General features: G+C 50.1%; 5 protein-coding genes across 5 annotated transcripts; 1 reads left to right on the forward strand and 4 right to left on the reverse strand.

The window, feature by feature from the left end:
* Positions 1–811: 811 nt before the first annotated feature.
* HER10_EVM0010992 (uncharacterized protein) lies at positions 812–1600 on the reverse strand (the record flags this gene model as incomplete). Its single annotated transcript, XM_035480435.1, has 2 exons — positions 812–1303; positions 1565–1600. 2 exons carry the CDS (start codon positions 1598–1600, stop codon positions 812–814), a joined length of 528 nt encoding a protein of 175 aa, XP_035333318.1.
* A 5810-nt stretch (positions 1601–7410) lies between these two features.
* HER10_EVM0008042 (uncharacterized protein) lies at positions 7411–10464 on the reverse strand (the record flags this gene model as incomplete). Its single annotated transcript, XM_035477579.1, has 4 exons — positions 7411–7448; positions 9395–9579; positions 9648–10089; positions 10149–10464. The coding sequence occupies 4 exons, from the start codon at positions 10462–10464 to the stop codon at positions 7411–7413; spliced, it is 981 nt and encodes a 326-aa protein (XP_035332954.1).
* Positions 10465–11865: 1401 nt separating this feature from the next.
* On the reverse strand, positions 11866–12741 carry HER10_EVM0006979 (uncharacterized protein; the record flags this gene model as incomplete). Its single annotated transcript, XM_035476547.1, has 3 exons — positions 11866–12257; positions 12332–12421; positions 12483–12741. 3 exons carry the CDS (start codon positions 12739–12741, stop codon positions 11866–11868), a joined length of 741 nt encoding a protein of 246 aa, XP_035332820.1.
* Positions 12742–16721: 3980 nt separating this feature from the next.
* HER10_EVM0005367 (uncharacterized protein) lies at positions 16722–18630 on the forward strand (the record flags this gene model as incomplete). Its single annotated transcript, XM_035474988.1, has 6 exons — positions 16722–16745; positions 16797–17137; positions 17191–17313; positions 17368–17494; positions 17546–18453; positions 18504–18630. 6 exons carry the CDS (start codon positions 16722–16724, stop codon positions 18628–18630), a joined length of 1650 nt encoding a protein of 549 aa, XP_035332616.1.
* Positions 18631–19355: 725 nt separating this feature from the next.
* HER10_EVM0007114 (uncharacterized protein) lies at positions 19356–20561 on the reverse strand (the record flags this gene model as incomplete). Its single annotated transcript, XM_035476680.1, has 1 exon — positions 19356–20561. The coding sequence occupies one exon, from the start codon at positions 20559–20561 to the stop codon at positions 19356–19358; it is 1206 nt and encodes a 401-aa protein (XP_035332838.1).
* Between the last annotated feature and the right edge of the window lie 414 nt (positions 20562–20975).

The following is a 20975-nucleotide window of genomic DNA, read 5'->3' on the forward strand; positions in this document are numbered from 1 at the left end:
ATGGCGGCCCTTCCAGCCAACCTGTCTGCCCTTCTTCACCGAGTTTCTTTCACTATTCGAACACCTCCCTGGGCTGGCGCTGCTGTGCTTGTCACAGCACCAAGCAAGGCTGCCTAGCCCCCTGGCGCAAACTGTTGGGTATGTGTATTGGCATTGTGTGTGGTAAAAACGAGGCGAACTCCCACGCCCCGGTATGCCTGGATAGAGCAGCGAGTATTGGACTTTGGGACACCGGCGAGTGAAGGCTCTCTGGGAGGGGTGTCGCTAACTTGAGATGCTCACAACGGCTGGCTACACCCTCCGGTGACTAAGTACCTACTTCCAGCGAAACCCCCAAGCGCTAGTCTAACCAGGATACAAAGTCACGAGAGGTTGAAGAATGATGTCACTTTTGTGAACCAAACTGACTGATGTTATAAACACTCAGCTCTCGTGGTGTGAGACAATCAGTTATAGCACTCGATAAAAAGATATAAGGGACATGTGCCCCCGATATCCTGCAACATACGAAGGACAATGCTTCCATTATTCTCAAGGAAGCTGTCTGATATGTCTTAGTTGCCGCCAATATTCACCGCATTCGCATAAATAACGTAATAGTGTTTGTATTTCAGGTTAAGTTGCTGGTGACATTTGATGAATGCAGGAAGCTACCATCTTTCTCTAACTAAATGATATGTTCAATTATTTGGACTGAATTGATCAAACTATCCCCAGGCTTTACCAAATTGATCCATATATCGAAATCTTGATGAAGGAGCTTGAGCATGGCCATATTCAAGTGACCTTCATGTGTTGGCTTCACTGGCATCTAAGGGGTGACCTTGATGACATCACCAGGGCGCATAGCACTTCCAAGGTTATAGCGGGTGTCGTGGGTGTACTGTCTAAGAGGGAAACCGCCGCCGATCGGGTCGTCAAAGGCGAGCGGGATGCTGCCGGGAGCCGGGGTTGTGCCGTCAATGGTCCAGTAGAAGACGACGTGATTGACAGCCAGGTCGTAGAAGAGGTGAAGCAAGATGACGGCGCCCTTGTAGGCGACGCGCTTGTAATAGCCGGTGTCCGCAGAGAGAGTGATATCGGTGGCACGCTTCTCGATGCCACGGACCTCGAGGTCGACGATCTTGTCGGCGTCGAGGTTGGCGATGTCTCCAGGAGTACGGACGTCGAGAGCCTGGCTATCGACAGGCGCAGCGACATCTCTGTCAGAGAGAATGGGGCTGGCCTGAACGAAGCCAGCGACCTGCAGAGCAGCAATGAGAGCAGTTGTGTAACGCATCTTGAATGTTTGACGTGAAGGTTGCTATGCAAACGTTAGTCTAACTACCTTGAGCAATAGAGCTTCAGGGCAAGGAGTTGAAGGGGGCAATCTACCTTTCCAGCTGTGTTGAGCGGTTCTGAATGGTGATGAAATGACGGACGAGTAAAGAATGACTGAGTAAGTAATGATCAAAGAAAGACTGATGAGTTGTAAGTGCCTTTTGTAGAATGGAAATATCAATTTTGGTCCGGAAGGAAGACATCTTAAATATTGGAATCGCGCCATAGGACATATGGAAATCACCTTGTGAGCCCCTGACAATCCTGGGTCATATTCCATGACTTGCAACATGGCACATGAAGTCAAAGATCACGCGACCTTGGTCCGAATCCAGCTCAGGCTAGTCTAGATCCGCCATTTTCCAGTGCAGCGGGCCTATTCAATGATCACTTAGACACCGCTCTAGAACTCAAGACGAATGTTCCAAGAACGCGCTAAGCCTAAGGCCTGAACTAAGATATACAACTCTTACAGAAACCGGCGACTTTCCCAAATTCTCATTGGAAGCTAGACTAAAGCTGTTGTCTCTTAGTCTTCGAGGTGAACAGGCCGACTGGCACCTGGTACAGGGGAAAGAATTCATTGACAAGGCCCGTCGCCAGCCAGTGTAGTCAGGCAGAGCTATTGAGTCAGGCAGAATCTGCCTGCTCGAGACTCTGACTACCGTGCAAAGGCCACCTCCGTAGCTGTTGACGTAGCCGGTGCTCGATAGCCCACGCAACATACCTGATGTGTGCTCTCATGCTGCCAACTGGCGGTCATAACATTAACTCCAACTGCCCGCGGTGATCAAGCAGATGATAGATATGAGACGAGTACTTCCGAAATTTTGTACTTAGCCATAATGACAACCCACTAATTCTTAATAGGAAAGGCTCATGCTCGAGATTCTGCGCCATGATGCCTAATTCGGAAGTCAAGGCAGTAAACTCACGATTCACGATCATAATGCGTGCACAGGCCGACTTCTGTAACCCACAGTCGTCGGCAAGACCGTACATAGTGGCGCGGAGAGTGTCACCGCCAATTCGGCCGTCGGGGTTTTTTGACTTGGCTTAATATCCGATTACAGTTAGAGAAAACTGGAAAGAAAGCTTGATTGAAAATCCTATGGAGGCACTCGCACATAGTAGTTCATCTGGTCTTTTGGCCTCCGGACAACCCCTGGCTCGTAGCTCCCCATTCAGCCTAATATACTCCGTATCCTACAATCAATCCACCCAGCACTGAACAAATCTAGTGCCAGGGTCCGGGTATAATTATACTAAGCGTAACTCGACAATTTCACTAGTCGTAAACCTAAGTAAGCAACTGATTATCTGGATCATCGTCCAGGGCCGTGCCAGGACAAGGAAGGTGGACTGGCTTCCAAATGGGTGCGCTCCACTTGTCGGTACAGGAAAGCTTCAATCGTCGATATCGTGTTTGTAAAGACAGGACGACTAATCAGTGAAGGGTAAATACGGATAATTCGACCGAGTTTGGCAAACTTCGCAGAGGCTAATTCCCCTGCAGAACCTTAACAAAGAAGGACATGTGTTCACGGCACGGATTAGTCCTGCTACGGAGTACTCCGTACAGATTTCTGCTTTGACGATCAGGGGTTCTTATGAACGACGCTCATAGGGGCTCGTGCTCCGTCCGCTCGCCCCCCGAATGTTTATTGATACAGATTATCAGGCTCAATCTAATCCCTTCCAATGGCAGAAGTCGCAAATTCCGTTTAAGTGTCTTTGAATTAGGTGTTCATCTTCTCAAGTTGCGCAGGGGCTGGGAACTCTTGGACATGCTCTGTCTGCAGCCTCGCACCTGTGGCGACGTTGGAGTGATTGGCAGTGCTTTGCTCAAGTTCTATTGATCACATGATTGGCGAGTCCAGCGGAAGACAAAAGACCCCAGAAACTCTATTAACATACTCTCCAGGGGTCAGGTATGGAAAGCTCTGGACCCCGGTGTCCTTCCTCCCACCGGGCCGGAATGGGCTTCATCGGGCGGTCCGCGCCACTCATCCCACTTGGCTTTCCATGATTTGAACTTGTCAAATGCTATACGGTGGAGCAAGTTCGTCCATATTTGTGTGGAAAGGTGAGAAGCCTCGGCAGCAAGGGTCTCTTTTGGAGGAAAGGCCCACTAACTTGGTACGAAGAGCAAGGGTGGCGATGCAGACGAAGTCGAAGTTTGGGTGGCTGATTGGGCTCCCACCTCCGTGTCCTGGTCTGGAAAAGCTTCATCGTAACTAGGGAAGGTTCCGAACCAATGACACAGGAAGGGCTATGCAGAGAAAAGCAAGAATCCTTGGTTGAGACGATTCGAACTACCCGGGCGGAGGAGACGTATCTTGCTGCTCCGCCTCACTTTTTGACGAGCCTCAGTCCAATCAATCACTTTTGGCCTCATGGGCCCTTGGAGCCTCACTGGGAAAAGGTGCCCTATTGGACACATACATGTGCTTAGCCGGGAGTCGCTTAATATCTGACAGCTTCATTTCTTTCCGCCTCCAAGCGCTAGTAATCATGATTAGAGCCGAATGCCGATGCGTCATATCATCGAGGGATTGAAGTGGAGAAACATTCCCAAAGTTCCCACGATTTCGAGAAAGAACTTGGAAGAATTGCATTTCGGAACACCCTTGTACATGTGCTAGTCACAGCAACAGAAAACAATCTTATCCTAGCCAGAAGTTGATTGGATCTCAAAACCCTACTATCACAACGAATACAAAGAATCTCTAGAGGGCGCAAAAGAAACCTTGAGCAAGACTGGAAAACCACCAAGAGAGGATTCTGGAAGTTACATGTCAAACTAGTACGTTTTCGTCTCACGTCTGTCCGAACCACCTTCTCGTCTCTGTTCGTTCCTTGTCCGTTTCCTTCTGTCGTCCTTGTCGTCGTCTTTGCGTGGCCGAGAGCTGGTGCTTTTTTGGTCATCTTTACACGACGTCAAAGGTCGAACGCTGCGCTTCTTTATGTGGATATCTCCCTCTCTCAGAGGACTGGGAATCAATCAGGACACGTTATGACAGACACTCATAAGGAATCCTTACCTGCTGGATCGATGAACCTCTATTGATTCAGATCGCGAGGGGTTGGGTGGGAAATCTGTGACGTGAACCCTGCGTCCTTCCCGATTGCTTCGGTCCATAGTTGGTTGCTGATAGTTCTCTCTGGGCTGTCTGGCATTATCCCAGCTCCCTACTCCCATAAGTGTGGGGGACAAGGGCTGTACAGGCGTGTTCGCTGCGCTAGGGGTTGTTGTCGCAGAACTGGCGGCATAGGGACAGCCGTAAGAACTTGCGGCAGACGAGTAACCTGTCAACCCCGAATAAGACGTCGAAGGGCTATTCGGGTGGCTGCGGTGAGACAAGAGTGCCGGGTTTGTCGAGGTTGCCTGAACCCCATACAACGAGCGATCAGCGTAGGCGGGATCTGTCTGCGACAGTACAGGCGGGTAGGACATCATGCTATTTGCCGGGGCACTGCTCGAGTATGGGTACCCCGTTGCGACTGTGTTATAACTAGGGCGATAGCTACTTGAGTCCGAGTATTCGACAGCGCCTGGTGTAACACAGGTTGGGAAGCCTTGCCCAGAATTTACTTGATTGAGCGGCAGAGCCAATGGATATGAGTGGTTGATTGGAAATCCGGCATGTGGCTGTGGGAAGGCCGTTTGTGGTGGAGGCTGGGTGTAAGGGGAGGGCATACTTGATCGGTGCCGTGGGGGAATGGTGGTCTCGGAACCTCTCCTGGAAGATTGTTTTTTGGGCTGGAAGTCCATGATATCGGTTCTATGAAATGCAACGGGAAGAGGGGTAAGAGATGAGGATGACTGGAGAGTATCTCAGAGAGAAACCAAAAAGCATCGTGAACTAATAGTAGGGTGTTTGTCTACATCTTAAAGCAAGCTGGCAGGCTTGTGGATGAGCCCAAACTCGCTATGATGGCTATCGCACACCACTGTCTTAGCGACAACAGGGTCGATACATGGCCTGAATTCGTTGGGCCTCATTCCACACTCAAGCCGCCTCATCAGGCTCGAATGTCGTGAGTTCTTCAAGCTTCCTCCACCTATCATTCACTAATTAGCATCCAGTCAACTTTGGCGTAAACCTATGTCAGCCTGCAGGATGCGTAATCGAAGACTTAGTGTAGTTTGTTGCCTGGACGAGACCGGGGGAGGACCAAGCCGCCTTATTTCGACGGATCAGGTTTATCATGAGGACGTCCCAGAATCATGGCGACCCATGGCGGCTTATGGCGCTAGTATTTGATCTCGGACGCAGTTCTGGACAGCATGCGGGTGAGAACATGCCCAAACCCCTTGCTTGGAGCATTTGTAGAAGGCCAGGTCAGGGGCGGGCTTGATCTTGGGAAAGGCATCAGTAACATCTCTCGCTCTAGGTCCCTTGCCATGGAAGGCTGTTCTTCTATCGATTCGTTATGAGAACTTCGATGAAAAGACTAAACTTCCTCGAGGCGAAAATGCGGAAGTGCCGACCTCCGTTTAACATTCTCGACTGGGCTAGAAATTGGGGTAAATGCCTCAACAAACCGCACTTCGAACCCCTCTATCGCGTTGAGATTGGCACTCCTGAGTTGGAGAAAGTGTCATTTGCTGCACCTACCCGCTCACGCACTGCACGGGAACAGAGGAGTGTTCTGTGCGAAAAGGGGCGCAGCCCAATGACGACGGAACAGTCACTGCGTAGTTGACAGCAGGTCTCATAGCGTGGCGTCAGGATATAGGTGGGCATCCGACTACTGCTCATTATCCTCAGGTGATGTTTGGGCTGCTGGAATGGATGAGGACATAACAAAGGGCAACTAACAACCTAGATCGACGACACATCGTATGAACCACTTATCCGCTAACCTGGACTGGAGATACGTACTTCCACCTAGCCGAGTTAGACAGCTTACGTTGCCTCATCATCAGTCAGAAGTGTAGACAGATGGTAATAGACCTCGATATCCTGGGTCGAAGACCGCGGTGCACTTCGGCAAGCCACCCCAGCTACATGTTGTAGAGAAAACGATATCAAGGGGGGGCTTTTTGCATGGCTCCTACGAGCCCCCAAGAGCCCCCGAGAGGCCCTTAAGCCGGAGCCTCCACGTTCACAGTGAGATCGGTGCCTGGCCAAGCACAAATAGCAAAGTCTCAAGCTTCACCGCCTTGAGTACCTACATCGTCAATCTTGATTTCTTCTGGCGCCATGAGCGCTTGTCGCGATCACTTCATTTTGGATACGTATGGTTAGAAGGATATCCAGTCGAAAGGTGATGAATAACGTTACACACATGTACGGGACTTTGTTTGTGTGCCGCTTCAACAGCCGCTGGCAGTGGTGATCTGCAATGCAGCTAGGCTGAGGGATGAAAAATGCTTACCGAGCGATGCCTTCTCACGTTTCTCTGATGCATCATCGTCGATCTGACGCAGAAAAAGAGAGGAATTTCATCCCAAAATCGATAGAGACGAACCCGTCGGTGGGATGCCAAGCCGGCGTCCCCGAGAAAGTCTTGGAGAGAATGTACTGGCCGGTGTTGATGTGCCCAAGGCGGGAGGGCGGCACAGCGTGTAGTTTGAGTGTTATCACCCAGACATAGAGCACACCGGATGGCACTCTACTTAAAATAGCTGGAACAGCACCGTGGAAAACCCAGCTGCGCGGCGACAGAAATGAGATATAAGGACAGAAATGGCTGACGTGGCGCCTCAACAGTGGTCATACTTTCAAGCAAAGCCACGATACGGAAGCCACCCTCATAGTAGTCCTCCTGAGAGAGGTCACTACGACGGCATGGGATGCTTAGAGACCATCTTTCAATCCTGGCTGAGACTCAGGGGCGTACCGTACTTATACATCTGCCCTTGCATGCTCTGTTCAATCCTTAGCGCAAGCAGCCAGGCGACGCGGAACAGTAAGGCCAAAAACACCAGATAGGTGCGGGAGTATTTTACACAACTACCTAAATTGCCTGCATTGGTATCAAGGCTAGCTAGTAGATACCTCTTCTTTTAGCTGGATTGTTTTCTATTTAGCAAGCCCATCACGCACACCTTAAACATACATGTGATTTTTGCTACATCTATTACTTGACACACGGCTCACGGTTTAAGTCTTGCTCAACTCATGTGGCGCACTCTAAGGCCCGTACCATTCTAACTTAGTATTACCCAAGCCGAGTATGCATAATTCGACTTAAATCTTCTATACTCCAACTTGACTGCTTGCATAATGCCTCAAGCTCAAAGATTTAGCGAATGCTTTCCCATGATACTATTAATCCTGAAAGCAAGGAGGCACTCAGGTAAAGCCTATTAGGTTCATTCCACAAGAAATAAGACGAATAACAGAACGGAGGAGAGACTAAGGCCGGCTCCGTAAGGAATACGCATAATATGACCTGCTGAGAACTGGCCTCTTTGATTGATGTATTTACCCAGAGACTTAATCGATGATGATGGTTGAGTTGACATAATAAAGACCCTGTGGTTGTTATTGTAGAAGCAGAAAGCCTCTCGATCCGACGTTGTTAACTTGTCATACATCAACTCCAGGATCATGTGCCTATTGAGATTATCCTTGATCGTTGAGATCGAGGATACAGCAGCTGCATAAGTAATTGATCACTAACTACAGACTAAAAAGCAGATGCTGGAAGGAAAATAGCGAGTCGATGTGTAACTTCCAAGACATACACCACACAATGGTACCTGGAACAAAGTCTCTCCTTTCAATGGCGATGTCGTTCAACGGACTAGTCATAGTAGATCAACGGACCCCTGGAAGTTAAGACTGACTATTGAAGCATCACCGACATAAAAACGGGACGATTGAAAGCAACGGCTGGTGCGCAAAATTAGGGTTCAATTTGACGTCAGAGGTAGACTGAGGAAGACTTCCACATAGACCGCGCGGAACAGTATATGGCTACTGGCGCCTGAGTTGGAGAAACTACTCTTCGCAGGGACCTCTGCAATATTCAGCACCAGGAGGTGGCGGGCACCGGGCTCCGTCTGGTACAATCCCACTTGCACCCCCAGAAACGCCCTCTCCGTTGAAGTAGCACTTTCCAATATCCTTCTCACATGGATTACCCGGGCCCGGACAACAGTATCCATAGGCATTAATGTCAAAGTTGTAGCAAGCAACAGGGTTGACAGGAGCAGCAGTAGGGGTAGCAGTCGGCACTACCTCAACTGTAGACTCAGGCTCGGGCACGTCAGTAATAACCATGAGTGGCGAGGAGGTAGAGCTAGAACTCCTAGCTCTGCTCGTGCTCCGGGCTTCCGCGGCAAGACCGTCGTATACTGCCTGAGGGAAACCGTCTCTGTCTGGTGATGCATCACCTCCCGTGGGCACTGATAGAGGCGGTCTAGAAGAACACCGGGTCACCGGCGTTGACGAGGTAGACGAGGGTTTTGATGAAGACGTAGGTGGCAAAGAGGTAGGCGGGGATGAAGGCTCTGAGGTCTTTGGGTGATTCGACTCTGCAGGCTTAGAGTTCTCGCCGTTGTTGCCATTATCACCGCCGTTTCCGCCACCACCGCCACCAACTGGAGGCACAATTGGAGGAACTGGCGCAACTGGTGCGATAGGAATGGGAATGGGAACAATGGGAATAATGGGAACCCCACCTTCCTCGGTGGTTGGCGGCGCCGTGGAGTAAGAGTATGAGAATGAAGCGCCTGAAAAGGAGCTCACTGGGATAGGTGGCCTGGTTGTGAAGATAGAGCCCTGGACGCTAGATCGAGGCCCTAAAGACTGTGGTGGTGCTGATTTGCTGGGCTGAGGTGCCGAAGATGATGGCCGCACCGGGTTGCTGGATTGAGGTCTCGACGACGATGGCCACGCTGGATTGCTGGATCGGGACCCCGAGGATGCAGGAGGCACCGGCGGCTTTGAGCGCGAGGCCGACGCCGATCCAGTAGGTCTTTTAGAAGATGGCACCGGCAGTTTGCTCGAATGAGCCGTCGGCACACGAGAGCTTGTGCCGTTTCGGTGTGTGGTGATCCAGGTCGACGATGCCTTAGCCTGTCTACGAAGCATCGCCTCATACTTGGCATCTAGACTGTAGTCTGCTCTCGCCATAAGATCCTCGGGTCCTCCGAGTAAGACGCCACCTGTGTCTCTTTTCATAATGGTACATGACTGCCCGGGTGCTGCACCGCTCTGGGGATCTGCCATGACCTCCAATGCAAAGAAGGCCATATTTTGGGCGTTTCTAATCTTGTCGGCGCCTTTGAGTCTCGAACAGCTTTTGGTTTATTAGCAAAGCTCTTGACAACAAGACAATCCAGATATCGTGTAATAATCGATACTTACCAGTTGGCATCGTAGCAGCCGCTGCCATCAGTTTCGTTAGGATCCGGGACATCGACACATCGTCGACCATCGCTAACGATGGCTCCTAAGTGCTGGACTTCGTGCAACAACCAAAAGCCGGAAGAGGCGCTGAGTCTACGCGTGTCTTTCCAAGTCCGCAACATGTCTTGTTGTGAATTGGCCCCAAAGAACCGGTCACATAAGACAATAGAGTGGCCTGATAACCCTCCGGCCCCGTGCTGATGGGCTGCTGCAGCCATTCCGCCGGCGCACATGCTATCATCTGCGGCAGCACACATGTACGTAAGCCCGGTAGGGCTGAGGTTGTCTATTCTCATATCATCGACACGGTTGCGTGCACCAGGGGCTTTGAGAAAATCTTGAACAGGATCGTAGTTAAGAGTCTTGATGGAGTTCTTTGTGGCGGCCTTGGTGTTGTCCTCTGCACTCGACTGTCAGACCATCCTCTAGGCACTGTTAGATATAGAATTCGAAACTTACCTCCAAACCAAAAGATATATGCATCAGAAAACTCTGAATCCTTTTCGGCAAGTACAGTTGAAGCCATGAAGGCCAATGCTTGCGTATCTCTGACGGCACCCTCCAACGCGGCGATCTTTTCCTCGCTGCAGCCCCATTCACTTCCAGCCTGCTGATCGATGACATAGAAACCATCTAAAGCCCTTTTACTGGATATGTGCATTGTTTGCTCGATTGATCGCTTGGCATGGTCGGAAAGGCCATGGCCCAAAGCGCCCTGGCCAGAGGCTAAGAGCAGTGAGCTTAAAAGAGTCAAACGAGTGAGTGACTGTAACATAGTGTTAAACGAATGTGGATTTCGAACGAGTGTTGCCTTCAAACAGACTAGTAAAACTTCTCAACTTACGGTCACTCACCCGTCGGTATTTGTATCTGGTCTTTCCGATTCATAGTCAATATCGTTCGTCAGATGGCCCGGAAGAGCCGCAAAGCTAGACGGGATCTGCTCAATCTATTCAGGCGCTTCAGCTTCTAGTAAATGAATGGAAATTGAAGATCAACAATTTTCAACCGTCATTGTTAGAATCAGTTTTGTTAGAACAAGGGCAACCTGCATTGTCGGAAAGTTTAACCAACTTAATCGAGGAGCGCGCGTGTCATGAGGCGTGGGTTGCTGCTAAATATGGGGTTTCATGCGCGGGTTCCCTTGCCATCCCGTCCCAAGACCGCAGTGGCGAGCGGCGGGATGGCTCTCACGGCCAGCTGAGTAGCCGCAAGTCCTTTTCTATTTGTCTGGGATTGTGCCATGTAGAACGTGATTCGTCTGAACTTCTTGGTCGCATCCACGGACATTGTCTTGGCTTCTTTCCCCGTCATCATTCCTTCGCAAGGCAAGCCCAGTCGAACCTGTGGATCTTTCGTATTTCCCTTCCAGAATTCTTCTTGGGTTCATTTGACGTGCACATTAGGCTTTGAGTAACGTTGTCTTGGCCTTTACTGCCATCCCAAGATCAGACGATGTGTACGTCGGCTATCGGGACTGACTCAACATCGCAGTTTTTTGGAGAGTATGAGAAGCAAAGCCACACTAAGCCGCTTTCGTTCCTGTTTCAAAAGTACGAGGGGCTAGGGGGTTTGGCTCTGCGGCTGGAGTCAGATTTGATCACTTCGTTTATGTTATCTATTGGCCGTTTAGTCAAGGCAATTTGGCGGAGAGTGAACCTGTTCAACAGCCTGCGTATGATTTGATGATGAACATATCACATGGCGGGGCACTGATAACTCAAGTCTTGTATTCTCTTTCAGACTCCGGTTATCGTAGGCTTGTGTGCCAGATACGAAACCGAAATGTCGGACCCAGCCCGGGCTCGGACTGGGCCCACGGCTAGGTCGTACTCAAATAAGCGTCATTCGCTCGATCACCTGCCTTGGCCATCGATTGTGGAAGCACTCACGAGCATACAGCTAAGCTGACTGAAATCACAGCAATAGCCATCAATTTTCCAATCATGTTGTCTGGATCATTTGATCTTTTACATTTCACACGAGAGCCACGAGAAGTGCTTCGCATACATCACGATTCAGGCAGCGTATCAATCCATCATCGAGCTCTACCTGTCATGCATAATCCGCAAAGCTCAGTCCTCAGCTTCCCTGACTGTGGAAAATTGAGATTTTAGGACAACTCTCATATTACCTATCAACATTGTAACCTAGTTGTAGCCTTTGTCTTACATGGTCAAGCCTTGTATCTCTTTTCAACGGAGAGTTGGAGGACATCCTTCGGAGTGATTGCCTGGACTCTGCTGCCCCTGATATCCTCTCTATCCAGAAGCTGCTGGTACAACGGAGCAAACTCGTCGCAGGAGGTCACATGAGCTCCAGCCCAAGCCTTTTTGGTTTCCTCATCGACTTCGAACTGAACTCGATAGGCGAGGTAGACCTCGTTAAAGCGGATGTTTGTCTTCTCATTCTCCCGAGACGCAGCGATGGCGAAGCTGAACAGTGCACCCTGCGTCACTGCGGGAGCAGCGCGGAAACCATAGTCGCCTTGAGCACCCGTACACAAGGTCCAAGTGCTGCCAGCAAACCCTTGCTCAAGCAAGTATGGTACTGTCACGCGATAGGCATCTAGGTGAATGATTAGCAATCGGAGTCTGCAGTCTGTCTTCAGATCTTGTTGATGAGTTATGGAGTTTTCTCACAGAAGTACGACTCGAAGTTGACATTGAGAACCTCGCGGAGAGCCGCTGGGTCAATCTCTAAAATTGGAGTCTCCCAGTAGAGTCCACCAGCTGTCATAAACGTCAATTGAGCCTACGTGGGATAAAGCTTGTGAGTAATTGTACAACGTACGCGAGGCCCAAACATGCTGGAAGGCAGGGAGATTGCCAGCCCGAACTTGATCGACAACTCCTCGGAGAGAGTCCTCAGAAGTAGGATCGGCTTCAACCACAGTGATGTTGTCGCGACTGCCGACGTATTTGAACATCTTCTCGGCACTAGCTTGACTGCGCACAACAGCGATGACATGGCGCTTGGCGCGCAGAGCACCGATAATGACTGCTACGCCAATGTTGCCCGTGGCACCGAAGACAAGCACGGTTTCGGTCATGGTGAGGTTTGAGCTTTGGAGTAGCTTGATTATGTTTAACCGGCACGAATAACCCGGAGAGTCGCTGGTGAATGCTGGTCGATGGTTATGATGTTGTGGGAAGTGTATCCTGAGATGTGAAGTAAGTCTTTGGCGATGTATATATATAAGTCCTGTTGAAAGAACTGATTTGCTGCTGGCTGCGAATTGCCTGATCCCTCGGATATCCTTGAGCCCGAGCCTCATCACCGAGCGGAGAAGGTCACAGCTATTTTCGACTCTTCCACAATTAGAAATCCCATGATAATTGAAGTCGGAGCTGTACCGGAACTAAAACGTGGTATCAGGCCGTTGAAGTGACTTTGCTGACTACTAAGCATACTTGACAATTGGATAGTCGACGTGCACATACTGCCTAGTAACTCTTGTAACAGAACCTCGTTATGTAAGCGGGCTCACTTTGCCGTTTCACTTCCCTACAGGATTCAGTACTCCGTATAGATTCTACATTACTAATTACATGCAGCTGCGTCATTCTGCGTGGCCTAAAAGTTCGTTCTCGGTCTTGACGTCTTTTGCCGATTTAACTAGGGGTTCAAGGCGCTTTAGTCACCATAATCGGGCTTCCAATTGCGCCAATACCCGCTAACTATCCGTCCCACCCCCGTGCTCGGACGCCGGAGTTCGGGGGCGGCTCGTGCTGAGTAAAGCCGGCACAATATTGGTTCTGAATTATCGTGTTAGTCCGTTGATTCTGAGACTGTAGCTGCTTCGCTGTTTATCGGAATTTGCTGGCAGCAGCGAAGAATGTGAGCAGAAAGCTTCGATTGAAACTATGCTCAGTACGAGCTTGAGGTGCAATGTGCCTGTTGGACTTATCAGGCAGGCCTGCTATTATTACAAATGGGCTCGTCCGACAGCTCCTAGCTACATTTACAATGTCCGCGACTGAGGTGAAACTATGTCACAATCTTAGCTGGCCAGTTGCGACTTTTCTATTGCCATCTTCGCCACCAAGTACCTCCGAACTTCCCACCTTCCCTTCACTGCGTTTCGGGTCACGCGGACTGGCAGCATCTAGTTATATATCTGAACTCAACTATTTCTGCGATATTTGAGGTTGATTTTCAACGAGAATTTTAACTGAAATTTGAGAGCAGTTTGACTGGAGCCCGCTTCGAACAGAGACTTTGGGTGGCTGGAGTAAGTTATTGCGGAAATTACGCTTAATCATCTCAAGGTAAGAAGGAGAGGTGCTCTACGACTCAAACTGCATGGATATATGCGAAGATGCCGGGACAGAACCTTGTACAGACACATAGCGATGGAAAAAGATGGCTAGGTTTCTCGGGCCAGCTTGGTTGCAAGCTGTAGGCAACTCAAGTCCGACAAACGTGGATGGGAGCCGTGAAATAAAGACGAGTCAAGGATCTGATCTGTGGACCCCTGGATAACCTCATTCTTCGGCCTTCCTACAACATATATAAGAAATTGATTATCACATATGAAAGAGTTTGCATGTTGTTGTTGCTTGTTGAAGAGACAGCTATCGCGATCAACGTATTGATCTAGTTGACTCTCACTATTTAAGTCCCTCTTTCAAGCGGTTCGCATGGCTCATGGTAGGATAGGGCACTTTTACTACCCTAGCGCATGGGGATTTGACTGATCTTGAATTCCTGTATCACCCAGACCCCGTACGCAGCTAGCGACAAGCTTCTAGGTTCATCGAATTTCATATTCGGTTTTTAACCCCTTGAGAGAGCCTGGCCACCGACTAGGCTACAAGCAGAATGAACATGTCCGATCTTCAAGTGCGTGCGTTGTGTGGAAAGCGGAGATCGAATATCATGGTCTGGACAGGAGGTGTGTTTACGGCAGCCGCAGCCCACCCACCTTTACGCTTTGAGCAACTCTTCTTCATTGAGAGCTGTTATGCGAGTATCCCGTAGTAGATATAGAACTCCACAGTTTAAATACTATTCTGGAATCTATGGCGCTGACCCGTACTCCATGGGCATTGTTGCAGACCATCTGCTTGTAGCAAGTAAGGAACCCTCTGTCCAAGATAAAAGTGCTGGCGAGGACTCAGGACCCCATCATACACCGAAATAGTCTTGCTCCACCAAATACGCAAGAACGAATGAACCTTCGCAATGGTCTTCGCAATGGTCAATCTGAATAAGACTCAGCTAGATGGTGCTAAAGTGTCAGCTGACCATTGACACTTAAATGGTGTCGATGGCAAGGGGCACGGATCCTAGGGCATCATTCATAACTAGGGTGCGTGGAAGTACGTAGGATGAGACGGATGGGTCATGGTATACTTCCCAGAAGACTGCCGAGTCCCTGAAGGATGTCTAGTGCATTCCAAGCAGACGGGTGGCCACCCATGATCAAGACGCTTCCTCGGGTTGGGCCCGTCAGCTTGTCTGCTAAATGAAGCGTCGTCGCCTGCATATGGAACTTCGTGACGTTCCTTGATTCCGATTGGATAGAGGACCTGCTGTGGCCACGGACTGGCGTCTGTGAGAGGGTGGTATTCCCGATCAGATTCGAGGATACAAGGTGCGATTTCGATTTCACTCCCAGTTGCTAGAACTTAGCCTCCATACCGACTTGCATTCCGTACAATTAGGAGCATTCGGAACATTAAGCTCGGTATGCACTGAGATTTCCGAGACTTTTACGCAGATGCAGTGATTCACCCAATGAAGCGAGCTTCAATGCTCCGAAGCTCTCTCAGTACAAGCTTTCGCACACATCCATGACCGCAAAACGCTAGGTTATGAATCGGGCTAATGGTAGATACTGAGTCATTATTCTCCCCCATTTTCTTCCCAGCCTGAGCATGCCCTTCTTTTACCTTCGGATCACCTGAACCAACAGAGGAAACGGGCAACACGTCGCTGGTCTAGGCTCTTTGTCGCGCTTAATAGTCAACGCACTTCTTTCGGCACTTCGAAATATCTCTTAAGCTGCTCTTGGGGGAAGTAAATGACTTCGCAAAATGTCAGTGCATCGAATTTCTGTCGGCACCTTAGCGTCGGCACCCAGAGACGACGGACTAGAATTCTTCGCTTGGCCATGTTCGTCTGGGCACGTGGAGTGACTAGACCAAATGAGAACGGTCTTCACCCTGGAATCCTCAAGAGGAGATTTCTCGGCAAAGTTCAAGCCGTTTGGCAAGGGCTCTTCCCCACACGCTTACTTCCGTGCGATGTATGATCGGATTGGAACAATGATTGAGAATTTGTCCTCTTGAGGTTTAAAGGAGCCAGGGTCTTATCAAAGCTTGACCTTGGCCCGCAGACCTGCTGCGCTGGTAGCCGTATCAACCAATACCGCAAGAATCGCCAAGATGCGCGCGGGTGTTTTCCCACGGAATGATGAAGCTCCTTCCAAAAAAAATGTCGGAGGATTGGGGGTGACATCCCCTGTCTTGATGCCGGCAACATGGTGCCGATTTGGATGCATAGGACTGATGCTAAGTTGTCGGCACACCCTCCTCAAAAACGGCGACGGGGTGATTGGTCAACCCCATGTAATGCTGGGATGACTGCTTGACCTTAGCTCCGGTGATAGATTTCATGAGAGCCTGTCAGATGAGCTGAAGTTCACCTTGCCCCATCTAGGCCTCTCTCCAGATTTCCCCGCATTCTTCCCCCTTGCCGTCGCGTGGGGAGAGCTCATAGAGTTCAACCTAGTGGTTCGGCTTTTGATATCTGAGCGTAGGCAGCTGCCGCGACGACATGCCGAATGTTTGAGGTTGGTCGACCCAGGATCATGGTAACACTAGACGCGTAGTTGTGCCGTCGACAGGTTGATGTCGCAGATCGCGTCGGTAATTCGACTGTATCGGTCGATGTGGCCAGGCCTGTGTCTACATTTATTGCTCACGTCCGCGCCCCGATGTTACGACGTTTCTTCTAACCCATCACTGTGGTTTTTCATCGCATCACTGTCCGAGACGTAGAATCGCAAGCCAAAATCCCGTAACCATGTCGAAAGATCCGGAAAAGACAGTAAGGTCAGCATTACCTCATGGACGAATATCCACTAACACGGTCTTTTAGACCCGCGAGGAGATTGAACATGAGCTTCACATCGAGGTCGTGCCTGGCACTGAGGTCATGGCCGATGTGTTGAAGCATCATCTTATCAAGAGCGAACACTCGACGGTGGTTCTCGTCCCTCAGCCATCCCAGGACCCGCACGACCCTTTGAACTGGAAAGCATCATGGAAGTGGTCAACATTGGGCGCGGTCTCTCTGATGACCTTCTCGCAAGGCTTTGCCCCATTGTCTCTTGCGTCCATGTTTCCATACCTTATGCGAGACTACAACAGCAGCCTCGAAGACGTCATTCAGTTTACGGGAGTGACCATTCTGCTGCTCGGATTCAGCAATTTCATCTGGTACGGCCACAAAGGGATGTTTAGCTTTCGAAGCCATTGCTGACCTTTGAAAGGGCTCCGATTTCGTCCTCATTTGGTCGACGCCCCGTCTTTATTGTTTCTCAACTAGTCTGCCTTGCATCCCATGTGCTTCGAGCGAAAGCTACAACATACGGCTCTTTCATGGGTGCTTGCGTGTAAGTTTTGATTCTTCATATTATCAATGAAGTTGCATGCTGACTGCATTTTAGGCTCAACGGTATCGGCGCCGGCCCCTCAGAGACTCTGCAACCGCAGGTCATCGCCGATATTTACTTCCTGCACGACCGTGGCCGCTGGAATACGCTATACTGGGTCGTTTATATGGGATCTTTGATGGTGGGTCTAACCTTGACGGCAGCAAGAATTACTCTTGGCTAACCTCTTCAGATTGCGCCTGTTATTGCTGGCCCGATGGCGGATCATGTTGGATGGCAGAACTTTTGGTGGCTCAACGTTGCGCTGACAGGTGCCTCCATTGTCTACGCCTTCTTTGGCTTCCCAGAGACAAGGTGGATTCGTTCTCAGCCAACTCAGGACGCTGTCACAATCGAAGTTGCTGACGAGACACTGAACCCAACTCGGACTGCGGATATGGACCCGTACCTTGGCAAGGGAACCCCCTCTAAGCAGCAGTGGTACCTGTTCCAGCGCAACTCTTCGCCCCTTAAGACCATCTGGTTCGACCTATGGACTCCCTGGAAGCTTTTTGGATTCCCCATTGTGGTATTTGCGTCGTTTGTTGTGAGCTGGAGTTGCAGCAACTTCCTCATTCTAAACCTCACTCAGTCTCAAGTCTTCGCAGCACCCCCTTATAATATGAGCTCGCAGTCTATCGGTAAGTCTCCTAAACCCAAACTTGCATCCCATAACTGTTTCAAGAGACTGACTCTTGTAGGCTTTACCAATCTAGCAGTTCTTGTTGGTGCGCTGATTGGACTTGTCACAGCTGGCCCCTTTAGCGATTGGGTATCCGCCCGCGCGACTGCTCGAAACAACGGCATCCGCGAGCCTGAGATGCGTCTCCCTGCCATGATTCCATTCGTAATCATTATGATATTTGGTAATATCATCACCGCTATTGGATATCAGAACCACTGGTCCTGGCCTATCATCGTTGTCCTCGGCTACGCGAGCGCAGGCATCCAGGTTGCTGCCTTGCCCAGCATCGCCAGCACCTACGCCATCGACTGCTACAAGCCAGTAACTGGTCCTCTCATGGTTGCTATCACGGTGAACAAGAACGTGTGGGGATACGGCATGGGCAAGTTCATTACCCCTTGGACAATACAGGCAGGGTCAGTAAAGCCTCTCTCTTTCGGCCAATGCCATTTGCTGACACAAATAGTTTCATACCGGCTTTCATGACGAACATGGCGTTGACCGTCTTTTTCTGTGCTTGCGGGGTGATATTTTACTTCTATGGCAAGACGTTCCGTAGGTGGACTAGGAACAGTACCGTTCACAACTTGTAGAAGACGAAGGATCTATGTTATAGATAATGACCTAAGTTAGGCTCTAGACGCTTAGGCGGCTCATACTCAATAACATGTTGCAATAAGATGATTGTAGAGTTTCAATATTAATCACCTTGTGTCTTCGAAGCCACTCGCTAACATGAAGTGATTACATTGACTCATATACATCCAACTCAAGGAAGAGTCACAGAAGTCGTGCAGGTTTAGTCTTACGAACTTTGAACAACCCTATGCGCTAGAGAACGAGTAGTGTTGAATGTGACCATCTTGCCTTTCACCGACAGTATTGAGAAGGACTACGTGATTTGCTCAATCGTCCTCCTGATGAAAATAGAGCTAGCGAGAGCTGAGAGGAATGTTCGAAGTATCGCACTGGCCAAAGCAGACGACCGCATCAACCATCGGATGGCAATTGCCCTGCACTTGATGATGATAGCCTCGGCCGGGATTACTTTATCGGCTCATCGGCTATACCGGCAGGACTATCCAGTAGGGGAGCTATTGACCGAGGCTGTACGAATCATAGCTAGTCGCGCACGTATTACGAAGCCATGGCGCGTAACACCTCGGTCTAGTTTGCCCAATGTTGACCTGAGGGCAGTTTCTAGCCGTTCTTGAAGCTAGTTTTGATTTTGATATGGAGAAACACAATCCGGCAGTGGGTTGAGGTACATCTTGAGAGGGTAATGGTGTTGTCAATAGATCATAATTCATGGCTAAACTCATGCCTCCTCTGAACCTGGGTCACTGTCGCCGCTGTCGTCCTCTGATCCGTCTCTTTCACCCTCTTCTTCGTCAGTTTCTTTTCCCGAATCAGTGGGCAGTTGGCTTATCAACCCAGCAAGAATTGAGTTGAGGCCCGTCTTGACTTGCGGATTTGGTGTGGCATTGATGCGCTGCTTTAACTCGGCAATCCTTGCTTCAAGCTCCTCCTTGTTCTTTTGAGCGATATCGATCTCCTCATCGGATTCATCCACCTCGGCTTCTACGTCTCTCTCAATGCCCTTCCCGAAAGCCTCTTGGAAGGCGTCGGCCATGCCAGTATCTTTGATCGCGAAGACAACTTCTTCGATCCCGCTCCATGTCTCTTTGTTCCCTTTCTTTTTCCCTTTTCCGTCGTTCCTCGGTAGTAGCGCCTTCTTCCACGCCTTGGCCACTTCGGCGACTGGATTCCCGTAGGCACCACATCCCCAAGCACCGAGCACAATCTTCTTGATGCCCTTGAGCTGGCATATCCGCAGCACAATCTTCATCTTTTCCAGGATGAGCTGTCTGTCTTTCTCTTGAACATAGTGGCTGAAACCAGTGTCCTCGTCTCGCTCAATTTCCGGGTTCCGCAACATGGCGGCGCTGATGCAGTCCACGAACCATCGGTCTCTTTTGTCCAACACGTCGTCCGCATCTTCATCTCGGAAAACCAGTACATCTGGTGTGTAAATAGCACCGAGCTCTGGCAGTCGGTAGTACTCGTCTTTGAGAGATGGCAGCAGCGTAGTCCGCATACATAGTGACTCTTCCTGACTACCAGCACCGTTGACGAAGCCACCACCCGGCGTGAGCGGTGAGGCCATGTTGAGAACCGCAACCCGCGTTTCTTTATTGCTTATGTCTACGGGGCGATTCGATTCCGCCTTCTCAGCCACCAAGGCGTGAGCGGCTGTAAGAGTGTCGGCAACTTGAAGTCTGATGTGAAAAGGCCCGTTGGTTTCCGAAACGTCAGCGCCTTCTGCCTTGGGAGTTCGAGTCTCCTTGATCGATGACTTGGGCTCGATGATAAGCTCGGCTGAGTCGATTCCGCGCCGGGCTCGTGGGTGCGTAGGGAGGAGGGATGGAATTAGCTGATTGAGTGTGACCTTGGCCTTCTTGGCTCGGGCAGCTTTCCGAAAGGCCGCCGGTGGCTGCCCGACTGACGGCTGTGTTCGGCCCATTTTTCTTTGGTATGGAAGTTGGGATGAGTTCGTGAAGATTTAGATTATCTGCTGTTGATGCGGGAGCTGTCGACGGCGTCTTGAAGTCCGCCTTTAGTAGGAATATCTTGCGGTGGGGCTGTAAGGCACCTTGATGGCCCGGGGATAGATTGCTGAAATTATCCCAGGCTCTCTAAGCACGCGGTTTTCGCTTTTTGATTCTTCTACTACTCTGATGCGTCAAACGGTGAACAGTGGGGGTCTTATGGTGAGATCGTGAGAGCGAGCAAGTTCACGATGACGATGAGTGACGAGGGACATGTTCGTGCTCATATTTTCTTCCACTTACCCTCTGCAGGTGGCGCCAGCTGCTCTAATATGGTCTGGGTACTTGGTACGGCTGATGAACGCCGAGCCAGGACTTGCATGAGATAT

The sequence above is a fragment of the Colletotrichum scovillei genome (assembly GCF_011075155.1).
Source record: "Colletotrichum scovillei strain TJNH1 chromosome Unknown Contig00006, whole genome shotgun sequence".
Lineage (NCBI taxonomy): Eukaryota > Fungi > Ascomycota > Sordariomycetes > Glomerellales > Glomerellaceae > Colletotrichum > Colletotrichum scovillei.